Source organism: Pholcus phalangioides, unplaced genomic scaffold, assembly GCF_987345545.1.
Source record: "Pholcus phalangioides strain wild (caught in Gottingen) unplaced genomic scaffold, Ppha-v1.0 ptg000017l_1, whole genome shotgun sequence".
Taxonomy (NCBI): domain Eukaryota; kingdom Metazoa; phylum Arthropoda; class Arachnida; order Araneae; family Pholcidae; genus Pholcus; species Pholcus phalangioides.
The window spans coordinates 43,814,477-43,829,065 of record NW_028301610.1 but is presented as its reverse complement, the minus strand read 5'-3'; the positions used below and the strand labels follow the sequence as shown (position 1 = coordinate 43,829,065).

Below are 14,589 nucleotides of genomic sequence, written 5' to 3'. Positions count from 1 at the left end.
CGGAAGAAAATCAGATCCATAGATTAGGATCCTACTAATTTAAAACAAAAATATTTCGTGAAATATTCATAATTCCGATACAATAGAAACTCTCTTACTGTCCTTTTTTTAATCGGATCTCTCCTTAAATTACATAAAAAAAATTTAATTTCTTACTCTATGTTTTAAATTATGATGTCACATTGATTCTACAGACACATGATTTCTAAATTTTAAATTGAAATTTTCATAAGCTCCAATCTAAATTGACTGTAGTTCGAGTAATAAAATATTATTCTATGCAGTATACTTGCCAAACAGATTTGATACGCAATGGGCTTACATAAGTAATTCAATTTTGTGGATTATTTTCAATTTTCTCTAAACCGGCTGATTCTCGAATATAAACAGCGATAGATATTTACGTAGTTAGCATACATAAAAACACCGGGGACTTGATATAATTTTATATCATGTCGATGTGTATTTTTGTTGAGAGGATAATTTGCACTGGTTATTTTGTCCCAACTATACAAGTTATGTGTTTAACAATATATGGTTCTCCCCAAAAAAAATGTGTCATATAAAAAAAATTCAGAGAAACAGATGTAAATTGGTACCGTTAGCATATTTTTAATTGAAACAATACATCGACACAGCAATTTAATTAATTCAAGTGGTTTTTTAATTGGTAACAGTAACCAATCAAGATTAAAATTATACAATTTATCTTATTGTGTTATCAATAAATAATAAAATCTTGCTAAGTACTGTTGAACAGTCGTTAACTTGAATTTTATTTCTGATTACCTCTCAATTTCAGCAGCTCTCAAAAAATGACACCAATAAGAAATCAGGTCTTTCTAGATAAAAAAGTACTGTATTTACATAGCCGTATTTCATACTGAAAAAAATGACACTTTGAAACTATACTTTCTAAAATAACCAAAAAAATTGAGAAAAGATATTGGTACAATGGGATTTTATTGACCAAATATACACCGCACCATTTAACGCGTTTTATTGATTTCATTTCAAGAGTTGAATCCTAATCGTATCAATTTTGTAAACTGGAAGAAGTAGTCTCTTCGAATCTTCTGTGGATGTCTGTAAATATTGGATTTGGGTTGGTTTCTAAGATTTTATTTTTTTAGCTAATTTCAACTCACAACAACATCATGTCTGTGTATGTTGTGTGTATGATAGATACCCACTCTTCTCAGAGAGGCCTACCCTCTCCCTGTTCCATAAAGTGATCCTTGCCACCACTAATGAGAAATTCCACGCTGAACAGTTAACAGTACGTGCGGTCCCCGTAGCTGTTGTCACGAATGATATCCCAGCTCGAACAATGAGGGAGGTTAGCGGTTGTTCTTGTGCACGCGAGGCAAAACTCTCTCTCTCTCGCTCTCTCTCTCTCTCTTGTACATACTCACTCTCTCTACTACTCTCCCGTTCTGTTGTGGGTATGTATGTTGTCGACGGCGTCTGTCTGGAGGGCGTCCGGCAGGCAAGAGCTGCTTTCAACCGCCACCAGCTGCTTGATATCGACCGGACAAAATCCAGCATCTCTCTCCGCCGTAGTTTTGGGTGCTCGGGGAAGTTCCTCGAAAATTTCCAATGGAGATTTCCCGAGTTTTAAAAGCGGAGATGGTTGGAAAGGGGAATAGGAAACTTATTTCAGTTACCCCCCCCCCCCTCCCCACATACTCTTTTCTCTAGCGAAAGCAATTCTCTTTTCAAAATGAGATTAACATAGGGTATATGTTTGTGGATGGAAAGGGAGACGCGAACAACAACATAGAACATTCGAGATAATCCGAGCGCGGCAGTGTTTGCTCGGTTTGGAGAAAATGAAAGATTACTAATCGATGAAAAAGTTCAAAGAAAAAATTAATTCAGAAATATACTCTTGCTTCCAAAATACAGCTTCCAAAATTGTGAATGTTCACCACATTGTGTTGATGTTAACGAAGAAATCCTATAAAATACGTGGTGAGATTTATTCATTGTTTAACACTGTATGCGTTGCAATGTATCTAGATATTTATTTGATGAGAGTATCTATACAGCTAGATTTCAGTAATTATGACGTCAACAACACTGAAATTAAATCTAGAAAAAAAGACATCGTTGTGACTCAATACGCGTTCACACACTTACCATTGTTTGAAATTATCTTTTTGGTAATAATGCTAATGCGCGATATCAACTTAATGGTGAAGATATTTAATTGTCACAATTTTATTTATTATGTTGTTAAAATTACTGCATGATATATTTCCCCATAATTTATGAGATTCTTTCAATATATATTTGAATCTAAAAACTCTAATCAGATTCTTATCCCTCTCTCTGACTATTTTCAACATACAAACCATTTAACCTAATAAAAATATATCGCTATAATTAATTTGATATCGAAATGTCCCACAATAAATAGTCCTGAAAATAAATATTTTCCAAGTTCAAAAATCAAATATGTCATCCTGTTTTTCAACTAAGTTTGGTTAGGAAACTTTTCTTTACTTCCACTCTCCACTCTTTTCCAGCGAAAGTAATTCCCTTTTCGAAATGAAATTAACATAGAGTGCATGTTTGTGAGTGGAAAGGGAGACGCAAAAAATAACATAGAATATTCGAGATAATCCGAAGGCGGCAGTGTTTGGTCGGTTTGGGGAAAATGAACGATTACTAATGGATGAAAAAGTTGAAAGAAAAAAATTAATTGAAAAATATTCTCTAAGCTTCCATAAATGCGATGGAAATTCACATTATGTTGATGCTAAACTAAGAAATTGCATAAAATATCTATAAAAACATTAATGCTGTATGTGTCGCAATCTGAACTGGATATTTATTTGAAGGATATGCGTAAAGCTAAATATTGATGCTTATGGTGCCATTAATAATGGAATGAAATCTATAAATGACATCATTGATGACTCAATACGCGTGAACACATTTGATTCCTTTTGAAAGAGGATATTTTTGTAATGAATACCAATCCGGCGTCAACTTCACTGGCCAAAATATTTCAAATTTCCCCAATTTTATATTGTTCATGTTGTTAAAATGCTCTGCATAACATATTATTCCGTATTCGGGAGAGCTTCTACTATAAATTTAAATCTATAAACGCCTCATTCAAAATGTTTAATTGTCTTCGATTTCTCAAGTATTCTTTACTAATAATAGAGTGGAAAATATTTTTGTATCAACGTCGAATTACAAACGCCGCGTTCTAATTAGTCTTTGCATGCATGAAAATACGCATGGTTAATAACAAAATAAAATAAAAATTATGTTTTTTTGGTGCTTCTTCAATACTAGTATATAAATTTGCTACATAATCCAGCAGAGAATATTATAATAGTCTTCACGACTGATTAATTAAAGCATTAATTGCAGTTCGGAAGGTTCGGGTTGGACGCCCGAATATTAATGGTAGTGGTTTTGGACCAGATTTAAAAACTACAAGCCCTAGCTCGTTTCCATAAAGGGTTAATAACGAGATAAAACGTGTATTTAAGCTCATAAAATTCCTTCCTATCACATATAAATTTCATTCCGATAATACAGATGATCCACATCGAGAAAAGTTGAATCTGTTCTACAAACTTTTAAAGTTCATACATTTCGTAATGATAAAATTCTGACGAATTCACGAAGAATTTGCACCAGCAGCCACACATTTCATTGTGGTTAGCTAAATGTTTCTCAGAATATTTACTATTTAGTATGAATATTAATTATATTGTTCTCATATAAGAAAGATGGGTAGAGACCTGATAAAATGAAAGCCCGATAGGGGATGATTTAAGAACCATAGAAAACCTTCGTGTTCATGTCTTTTATTCTAAAACAGAATATAATATGTACCGTAAATCGGGTTTTTATGATCACGTGGGTTGGTCTCAAGTTGTAGCGATGTATCAGATTCTCAGTCGGGGTATGTTTCATAATATCATCACAGACGGCACTCGTATTACGCTTCTCGATTTAGCATACACCACTGCCGACTATTTTATACCTGTTAAATCAAGTGCTGTATCCAATATTATTTGTAAAAAATTGGTTTTTTTAATCCACGAGGTAATTACAATAACTTTTACACCATTAAAACGGTTCGTAAATTCGGTTTGGATCAAACTTTCCGTTTATAAGGTCAACACGCCGCAAACATGAGTCACAGACCTTGATAAATATAAGAGTTGTTTTCTTTCTTATTACCCATTCATTTAAATGTGGCATCATGGTATGTTTATGTCATGGCAGTCCTACAATATCTCTATTTGTTTACATAAGAAGTGTTCAAATTTTCCTACAGCGTGGGCCCCTTATGTGACTTGATTACTTACCTACTCGGAATCAATCAATGGTTTGATAACGTGCCACAACGAAAGTTCCTAATTTTGTTTTTTGTTAAAACTTTAAAAAGATATAATATAAGCAAATTTTTAAATAAATACCAGGATAGTCATTTACCGTTGGACTTTGATCCAACGTTGACATCTGCAGTGAAAACTGTAAAAGAAAATCCTTACCATGATGCTCATTGTTTAATCATAGAAAAAGAGCGAAAAATTATAATTTTAACAGTGAATTCTTTCATTTTTTCACAATGGACTCGGTTTTACGTTTAAAGTTGGTCGGTCTTGACTCACATTTTAATAACTTATCAAAGCAGATTTGAGTTCGTGGGCTGGAATAATATCATGATTTTGTTTTTTCTGGGTAATTTTCTCAACCCTATAGGCTCTCAAAATGTGCCTTGCAGCCCCTAATAGTGCCAGTCGTATTTGTGTTTTACCTTTAAATATTTGTGTTCAGCTATTTCTTCCAATCCCACAAGCCAAGTTGTACTGTGTACATGTGTGTATTGAAAGATGGGGTATCCAGAAATATCCAGCATCTATTTTTCAAACTCGAATAGCAATGGGGAGCCGCGGTTTGTGGCAAGGGAGCCGCGGGCCTGCGATGATAAGGCCAAGGGAGTCACGGGTGGTCAAAGTTCCTCCTGGCAGTCGATTTGTTAACGCACCAAGCTGCAGTTCGACAAGTTCGGAATAGAATCCTGAGTGGGAATGGGTATATAGTGGATCAGAATCAGCTGTCCTGTCTAATAAATCCGTAAAATGAATTGGATAAGCTAAAATTGATTACCAGCGTAAAAACTTTTTTAGAAATTGAAATGTCATTCAAGTTTATGATGTTGACTGATTTATTCGGTTGTAATGAAAACTCTCGAAAATTATTCAGAGAAGAGACTTAAGCATTTTGAATTTGGTCAGTTACGAACGTTCATTCCACCTCGTTGGGCATTTTGCCTGTTGTGGCGTCGCATTTGTATTTGAACGTTCATTCCATCAGAGCATTTATCTAAAGTAATTCATTGCATACAATTTTAATTGTAGCCCATCTTCCTTGTTTCTCCAATAATTGGATGACAGAGAGATAGATTTATTTTGCGCAACAACACAAGTGAGTTTAACAAAATAACTTCGATATAGGCCTATTTGTTTCTTTTAATTTACAAAGAATTGCACAAAGATTAAAAATAAATTTACTTTCAAATATTTATGTGTAGTTATCAATAACGTGATAGATATTTCAACTAATTGGCGTAGATTTCCCATGTAAAAGAATTTTTTTTACAAATTTCTTTTACATAGTAAATCTGCTTGAATTAATTCAAATACTTATCACGTTATTGATAAAATCAAAGCATGCCTTGATTTCTCAGTTTTACTCACCGTTACGGTCATTTGAAATCAAATGATGCTTCCACACAAAAATCAAACAGCCCAAATGCGAAATACATCCATATTTCAAAAATTTAATTTTGTAAGAATGTTTTCATGATATCTGATTCTAATATGAACCTCATTTTGAATGTATCAATGTGAAATGCTAATGTTTTACAGATTTGAAAATTGCAATGTGTGGCTAAATGCGGAATGCTAATATTTCTGATTTAAAATTTGAAAATTTGCTAAATTTAAAAAAATTAAACATTAAAAAGTTTGTTAGTTGAGAGATAAAGCGGAAATTTATTTCATTGAAATTTTTATGTAAATTTATTTCATGTCATAAAATCAATTTCATTTATATTTCTTTAGTTAATCTTGTACATAGGAGAAACCAAATTTCAAAAATATTTTATTAAAAAAAAACTTGCTAACAGAATTTTGAAAAATAAAAAAAAATCACAAATTCCGTTTATTATTACCATCCACCCATTTTTAACCGCTATTGAAATTTATGACCGAATTTCACAATTTTTGAATGTACAGTTGTGGATGAAAAGCATGAAAAAATCGGGCTTTAATGTTTGTTTTTAATCAATATAAATATTAAATCGATATGAACTACAGCATATAAATATAATTAATTATTGATCAATAATAATAAGTAGTAATTATGATTGCTTGTAAAACCTTATTTACCATATCCCACTCAAAAAATTTAGAAAAATGGGGTTTTCACTGGTTATGAAAAATTTGAGTGAAAGTATAAAATCCTCATCGAAATCATTTTTGAGAATTAAGTTGCAGAAAAATCATAAAAAATTAAATTCACATTAAAAACAAATTATAAAAACACTATGATACCCACAAGGTCTTTCAATTTCCAGAAGTAATTTAATTATATAAAAAATACGCTAATATTACTTGAAAAAAAAAAAATTTAAGCAAAATATTGTAAACAAAAATGCGATGGCCTACTCCAATTTTGCCAGTATAAAAACAGATATAAGTGTGTGAATTCCGCATTTTTTTTCGACCGTAAAAGCCACTAGACCCCCCCCCCTCCTTCAAAACAGACAATAAAAAACAAATAATCGACAAAATCGTAATAATAATAATAACAATATAAAAAAAAAATCCACCGTAAGATGATAATAGCAATAATAATATAAGGCTTAACAAAAGAGTCCCATTCATAAATTAGGCAAGGGAGTACGCGCACTTTTGCCAATGAGTCGAGTGAGGTTAACTGCAGTTTAATAGCGACCACGTGCTGCACAACGATAAATAAGCGAGACCATAATCATAAATTATAAAAGTGGGTATGTGTGTGTGTGTACGTGCGTGCGTTCGTGCAGGCAAGAGGAGGAGGAGGAGGAGAGATTCCTTTGCTCTCTCTCTCTCTCCTCTCTGTCTCCTCTCTCAAAAGCAAGAAAGCAAACCGCTCACTCAACATCACTACGGGTTCGAGTTACGGTGGAGGCTCCGGTTTTAAACGCGATAAATCAACGCGAGAGAGTCTCTCTCTTCCCATTTTTTTATTTCTCTCATCAACTTCTCTTACCAAATATTTTCACCTCATTTTCGATTTCTTATCTCAATATAGAGAGAATGCGCATAATATATATATTTTTTTTACTTAATAGTCTTATAATACGACTTGAGAAAAGAGTATTATATAGGATAGTGGAATATAGATGTGATGTTATACGGTGAATGTGATAAATCGGTAATTATGCGTAATCGCCAATCATTTTTAAGGAGTTTTCAGTTTTCTAATCAGTTTGATGAATTTTCAGTTTGCCAATCAGTTTGATGAGTTTTCAGTTTAACAATTACTTTCATGAATTTTCAGTTTGCCAATCAGTTTGATGAGTTTTCAGTTTAACAATTACTTTCATGAATTTTCAGTTTTGCCAATGAGTTTCATAAATTTTCAGTTTGCCAATCAGTTTGATGAATTTTTCTCTTTTACCGTCTGTTATGCATAATACTGTATGACAAGAAAAGTATATTACAAGATGTCCTGTAAGTGCTAATGCGGCCTTTATCTCATCAGCCGTCCGTTGTAGAGGTATGATTAAAATTTAAAAAAATGCTCAAAAAGCTTTCAAAAATTTAACTGTACCAGTTTTGAGAGTGAAAATGCAGTGTCACAAAGAAAATCTTAATCTTTATACGCCCCTCCCCGTCCTCTAACTTCCAATTAGAAAGTTGTTGCCTTGCATCTCTTGAGGCCAACTGAAAAAAATTCCATGTCTCTAAGTGCAATATTCGCGAAGATATTTTTGAATTCAAAAATGGGAGAAAAGTTATGAAAGAACAGCCAAAACTAACGGACAACGCTCCTTTCCCAATTTTTCTCTAATTTTGAATGCGAATATCTCAGCGAATATTTCACTTAGAAACTTGGGATTTTTTTTTCTGTTGGCCTATGGAGGGACGGGGAAACAACTTTTTGATTGGAAGTTAGAAGACGGGGGAACGTATAAAAAATTAGATTTTTTGTTTTGTGACACACTGTTTTTTTACTCTCAAAACTGGTACAAGGTAATTTTTGGAAGCCTTTTGAGCATTTTTTTTTTTAAATTTGAATCATACCTCTGCGACGGACGGTTGTTGAGATAAAGACCGCATCAACACTTACAGGACACCCTGTATATATCAGTGCAGTGGATCTCAAAAACTTTTGTCACCCGTGGCTCCCTTGCAATTCAGGATTCATCTGTGGCTCTCTAGAATAGTTTCACTTAAGCAACCAATAAGCATATATCAGTTACGTACGAGCGTACGTAATTGTTTGGTTTTTTTTTCCAAGTTTTGTAAAAGACATTTTTTTGCAAAGTTTTATATTGTATAATCCCGGCCTTATAAAATAATTACTTCGAAGCATAAATAGGCACATAAATCAATATCTCCAGTTCGTCGTGACACCCCTGTCAAAGGCTGGCGGTGCCCCTAAGCACTGTGACTCACACTTTTCAATTACGCATACTACCCAAGCGTCATTGGTAAAATTGATAAATGCTAAAAGAAACCACACGTGATGGGGGAATTATTCTATAAAAGTTTGATAAAAAATCTTTTGCGAAACTTGAAGAAAGCAAACCAATAATCATGTTGGTTACATTCGAGCGAATGTAACACACAAAAACTTCGAAAAAATCGTTATAAACCAAAGAATTTGTTAAATAGATGTTCATTATATCCAGGCCCGATAGTAAATTCATCAAATAAGAGTTATTTCGGGGATGTTCGGAAAAATTAGTTAAATCAAAGTTCACATTACATTCGGTTCAGACTCCCGCTCACAATTACGGTCATCTAAATAATATATCTTATCACGGAAGTGAGACTGATTTATTATATTTACCAACACAAAACGGCGATTATGCATTATAGCCGGCGAATTCAGTACGATTTATCATGTTTACCAAACGACGTTTGGGTATTATGCATAATCACCGGTAAAAGTGATGAATTTTGGGAAATTTATCAAACTTACCAAAATGGTCGGCAATCATGCTTAATAACCGGATTTATCACATTTACCGTAACATAGATAGTTTTTTAAATTACAATTGTTGCGTTTGGACAAATAGGTAGCCCATAGTAATTGATGTGTTTATTAATGTGTAGTTTAAATGGACTGACTCCTCTTAGATGGTAATGGTAGGGTAATAAATTTTATGATTAGATATTAAGAGAGTGTTGTGACTGCTTTTACTCGATTTCTCTTCGAGGATAATGGTTATTTGTCAATGGTGCCTTGTGAAAAGTTATTTTGGATGTGGTCTCTCTAATTCAGATTGCTTCTAGTGGCGATAAGAGTGTAAATCCTCAAGAGATATTGTATATGCAGAAACATAAGCTAATAGTATTTTCTGAGTATGGTTAACCACCGACAACAGAGCAAGATTGATTATTCAATAATATAGTATTGCTGATTCAATTGTGATTCAACAAAACTGTGCTGTGACCGTTAATTTTTAAACATATTTTCACATGCTATGTGTGGTGTGTATTTTATTCACACATACCATCGTACCAGTTTCCATATTCTAAGACCAAAACATTGATCGTTTGACTCACATCAAGGTATCGGAAACTAACCTCGAATAAGTTTTTTTAATACGTGCATAAATAAATAGAAGACACATTGATGGATTAAAAATATTTTCTGATGAATGTTGGAAACATGGCACATGATCATTTGTCGCGATGAGTCACAGTGTTAGGATTTTTATGTGGATGGACGGGCGTATCGCGTAAATATACATATACTAACTTATGTAAAGAGCGGACTTATTGCAAGCGGACGATTGAACTGGAGACACGTCTGAAGAGAACATACTTCAACTGTGCTGACTTTAATAATAAGTCGTGAGGAAAGACACCCATTGTCCTTTTGGCTGTCCATCCAAAACACGTCCGCTTCGAACATTACACCATCATGTCTATGAGGACAAGTGTGGTCACGATGGACACCGAGAACACAACACCGTCCCGTATCTCTTTTGCATATTCGGACAACATACCGCAGGCAGAGTTGTCATAATCTTAACAGCATTCTCGTTGAATCGTATAGCCTTTTGATGACTTATTATGCATATTTTTTGAGCAGAGATGTAACCAAACACCAATAATATTTTTCGATATAACTATGTACCCTGTCACTCTCTGTTGGCATCTAAAAATTATTAACGAAATACGACAATAATTTTTTAACCATTTTCTAGGCATACAACTCATCTGCTGCAATTTAGTTCCGATTTTGATTTGTGCAGAGCACATTGTCCCAAACAAGTAAGGACATAAAACTTGACTCCAATTAATTATTTTGGATACATGGACACTGGATTTGGTTCCATCCCGATAAATACAAAAAAACTAATTCATAATTACTTAGACAGATGTTTATCATGCGAAGCTCACTCAGTCCTAAGAACAAACTAGCGCGTTAATTAATGCATTTATCACATTCAATGAAATATCTTTCAATCGGTTAGAATATGTTAAATATATTTAGGATTCTAACATTAATTTTTTAACTTGAAATTAATCAATCGACACCATGGTGTGACATGGAGATGTATAATATAATTTTCAACATAGTCTATCAGGCTTATCTGTGATTTATTAGTCTTTAAAATACTGCATTACAATTATTGATACGAAATTAACATGTAAGAATCTTTAGATTAGCATGTGGACATGTGAAATGCGTTTTTTTACCAGGTCTGTATACGCTTTAGTTTTTTGGTAAACATTTACAAATATTCCAGCCGTTTATATAAAAAAATTCTTGAAACTATCGCATGAGAATTGTATGTTGTTTAAGCAAATACAGGAAGAGTGGTGTTTTACTTATCAATTGAATGTTTTACGAGTATGCAATGCAATATGGGCTTAAAATTTGTTTTTTATTTCCAGATTAATATTAATTTGTGTAAAATATAGAAATGATAAGCTGTTCATTATTGAATTCAAGCGGTATACAGGATGAATGCTCAAGTCTCTTTGCCGCAAATTACTGGTGAACCATTGATTCTAGAGGCATACTTCCAATCGGAAAAAGTATGCGAATAATGTGCAGACCTCAGATACGTCATCTATGTTGCAAGGGGTTGTATATAGTCATGAAAATAAAAAAAAATATATATTTGGTCATCCTGTCCTAAAAGAACCCAATTAGAAAGTTGTTGCCCTGTCTCTATTAAGATTAACGAAAAGTGCAATATTCGCTGAAATATTTGAGTTCCGAATTGGTGAGGGGAAAGAAACGTACAATTCATTATGAGCAATTATCCATTCGTTTATGCGGTTCTTCCTCTCATTTTTAGCGATTTTTGAACTTAGAAACTTTGAACACTTATAAACGTAAATTTTTTTTATTGTCCTCAGGTTAGCCAAAGCAATAACTTTCTCTAATTGGGTTCTTTGGGACAGGGTGACCAAATAAACAGTAATCTTTTTTCATTTTATTAACTATACAACCTCCTGCAACATTAATGACAGTCTACACGTTAATCTTACTATCTGAAGTCGACACGTTATTTGGACACTTTTTCTAATTGGAAGTAGGCCTTATGCCTCTAATATCAACGGTTCACCAGTAATGCGGCAAAGGGACTTGGGCGTACCCCTTATATAAGCATGTTTGTAGTTGAAATTCACTGTTCATTGTCGATGAGTTTTTTTGTTTGGAAATTTTAATTCAAAAGGAAAAGAATTCGAAATGTTTCACTTTGTTTTTTTAGGGGCAGCGAATGGAAGTTTTCCTGGGGTGGAACCAAAGCGTCAAAGGACAGCCTACACCCGGCATCAGATACTTGAGTTGGAAAAAGAGTTCCATTTCAACCGGTACCTGACAAGGCGAAGGCGGATCGAGATCGCGCACGCGCTGTGTCTCAGTGAGCGTCAGATCAAGATCTGGTTCCAAAACCGCCGAATGAAGTGGAAAAAGGACAACAAATTACCAAATACGAAGAACGTCAAGAAAAAGAACCCAAACAACGCGAACTCTGCCAACAACAACGGCGCCAACAACAATAACAACACGACCACCAATGCATCCAACAACAACAATCCGGACCAGCAGAACGCGAACAGGCTAACGAATTCCAACCCACCTCAGACTATGCCACTGACACCTCTTGGTCCACAGGGTCATCATTTAGTTGCACCACCTCCTCGGCCGAATTCCATAGTAGTGGACACTAAAAACGACTACGGATTAACGGAACTGTGACTAGAAAATGGCTGCCTCGCTTCTGACATACATTCCATAGATGCTATATAATAATTATATGTGTAAAGTGGATAAACAGAAGATAAAAAAAAGTGATTTAAGCTTGCGCGCTTTCAGGCCAATTTTGACAGAATTTAAACAAAAAACAGACAAACACAAAAAAATTATTATTATTCAGATGTTTCGATGTTAAACCCATTTCAAATGGAATTCAATGAATTTTACACCTGTTTGAGATGTCGTTTTTTGCCTTAGAAGTGTGACGAGCAGTCCAATAACAATGTGATGATATGCATTCGTGTCGCTCTCTTTTCTCTCTGTCTCTCCCATTTTCCCCCCAATTATTCAGGAAATGTGCAGTTCTGTAGCCTCAGTTTCTGACTGACACCCGTGATACAAACAACTCAGTCACCACCTGAAAAAAAAAAAAAATGTTTTACCTTAGTGCAATATTCAAGGCTCTCCCTTACGGATGACCATCGGGGGCATCTTCATCATCATATTTCATCATCATCACTGGTGGCTCGACGTCTAATACGATTCCGGAATGGGAGTGTTGAAAAATCCAAACCTGACGATGTGACCGCGACTCAATTTACAACAATAAATAACACATCTACTGAAGACTCAATTTGTGTTCGTCTAAAATTCTGTCTGGAATCGTTCATACATGGTGTTGTCGGTCAACAGGTTGCAATCTGTGCATATTCTTGCGCTGCCCAATCAAAAAACAAAGTAAGACTTTTCAGAAGTGATGAAATCACAAAAATTAAAACGGGAGAGATACACACACACACGCAGACACTCAGCATATTACAAGTATGTACTATATCGTAACTATCGACGGACGCAACAGGACTGAGGAATGTCGTTTTGTCGTTCTGAACAGGGTCTTCTATAAGAAAAGTTGTACAATTCGAAAAAAAAAAAAAAATATCCCCCGTTTTTTAACGTCCATTAGAACGTGGCTGTTTTCCCAAGCCCCCCCCCCCCCCCCCGCATCAAGACAAGGTCAAGACAAATGCTGGACGCACATGTTTAGATGGATAATATTATGGGAAATGGACATGTAAAGATGAAATATACAGGAGATGAAAAAAAAAAAAATGCATGTAAAGCACTCAAATTATTTATGTAATTCGTCGTTTCGTGGGGGTTACGGTGATATTCACGTTTAAATGTAAAAAAAAAATGAAAAATGAAAGAAAAATCTTAGTGTATAAGATTGTATACGGAAAACAAAAAAAAAAAAAACCTGAAGATAGGAATGCTACGTACTTTAACTGGTGTTTAGTGTTTTTATCTCTCACAAAAAAAAAAAAATGATGACAGACGTCGTATTTGCTGTTTAATTATTTTTAATTACCTTTCAGTTCCATTTATTTTAAAATTAAAAATATATGATATTGAAATTTTTAAATTCTCTCTGTTAATTAGCACCGCCTGATATTTGTATATCGTAAGTTTTAAATTTTTTTCGAGTACATTTCAAAGCTCATCTGTAGGATACGAGAACAAAAAAAAAAGTAAGTAAAGGTCTATTTCAACAACAGAAAATTTACCGTATCCATGGATTATTACAGTTTATTCCTGCAGATGACTTAATTATTAGAAAACGTGAGTATATTATAATTTTTATGGAATTATTATGGTGATAATGATGATTTTTTTTTTTTTGTTTTGAGTCATTTGAATGCTAGATCAAATTATGTATAACTGATTGAAGCAAAATATGTCTTTGATGATTTCTGAATGTCTTTTGGTGGTAAGGATATATTAATATAGAGTTTAAGTTTTTAACACTTTAACTGTGGAATAGCCGAAATAACTAAACCTATCCGAAAATGCCATAACGGGAGTAAGAAAATGTGTTCCATTGAGAAATCAGCGTTTTACAAAATATCTGGATTTGTCACACACACACACACATTACTAAAACAAAAGACTTTTAAGATGGCGAGATATCTCGTCAATTCCAGAGAAAGGGCAGAAATTTAAACTTAATTTTTGAATATCGGTGCTGTTCACCATCCTCAATACTGAAAATACAGTGTAGGCCTATCCTCTTAATCAATAATTACCAACCTTACCCGTGTCGATATCAAGGAA

At 33.9% G+C, this 14,589-nt stretch overlaps 1 protein-coding gene across 6 annotated transcripts in view; it reads left to right on the top strand.

The window, feature by feature from the left end:
* LOC149073494 (homeobox protein Hox-B4-like) overlaps window positions 1-13,472 on the top strand; it is a 164,872-nt gene extending 151,400 nt beyond the window's left edge. For 3 of the 6 annotated variants that reach the window (XR_016194534.1, XR_016194533.1, XR_016194532.1), the window contains one exon: window positions 11,990-12,108. Coding sequence is in view for 2 of the 6 variants with exons in the window: in XM_089247391.1 (XP_089103517.1) it covers window positions 11,990-12,480 (491 nt within the window). In the remaining 4 variants the exon portion in view is untranslated. Of the gene's footprint in view, window positions 1-11,989 lie in introns of all 6 variants that reach the window. The other 3 variants (XM_089247392.1, XM_089247391.1, XR_016194535.1) reach the window with 2 other exon arrangements.
* The last annotated feature ends 1,117 nt before the right edge of the window (window positions 13,473-14,589 follow it).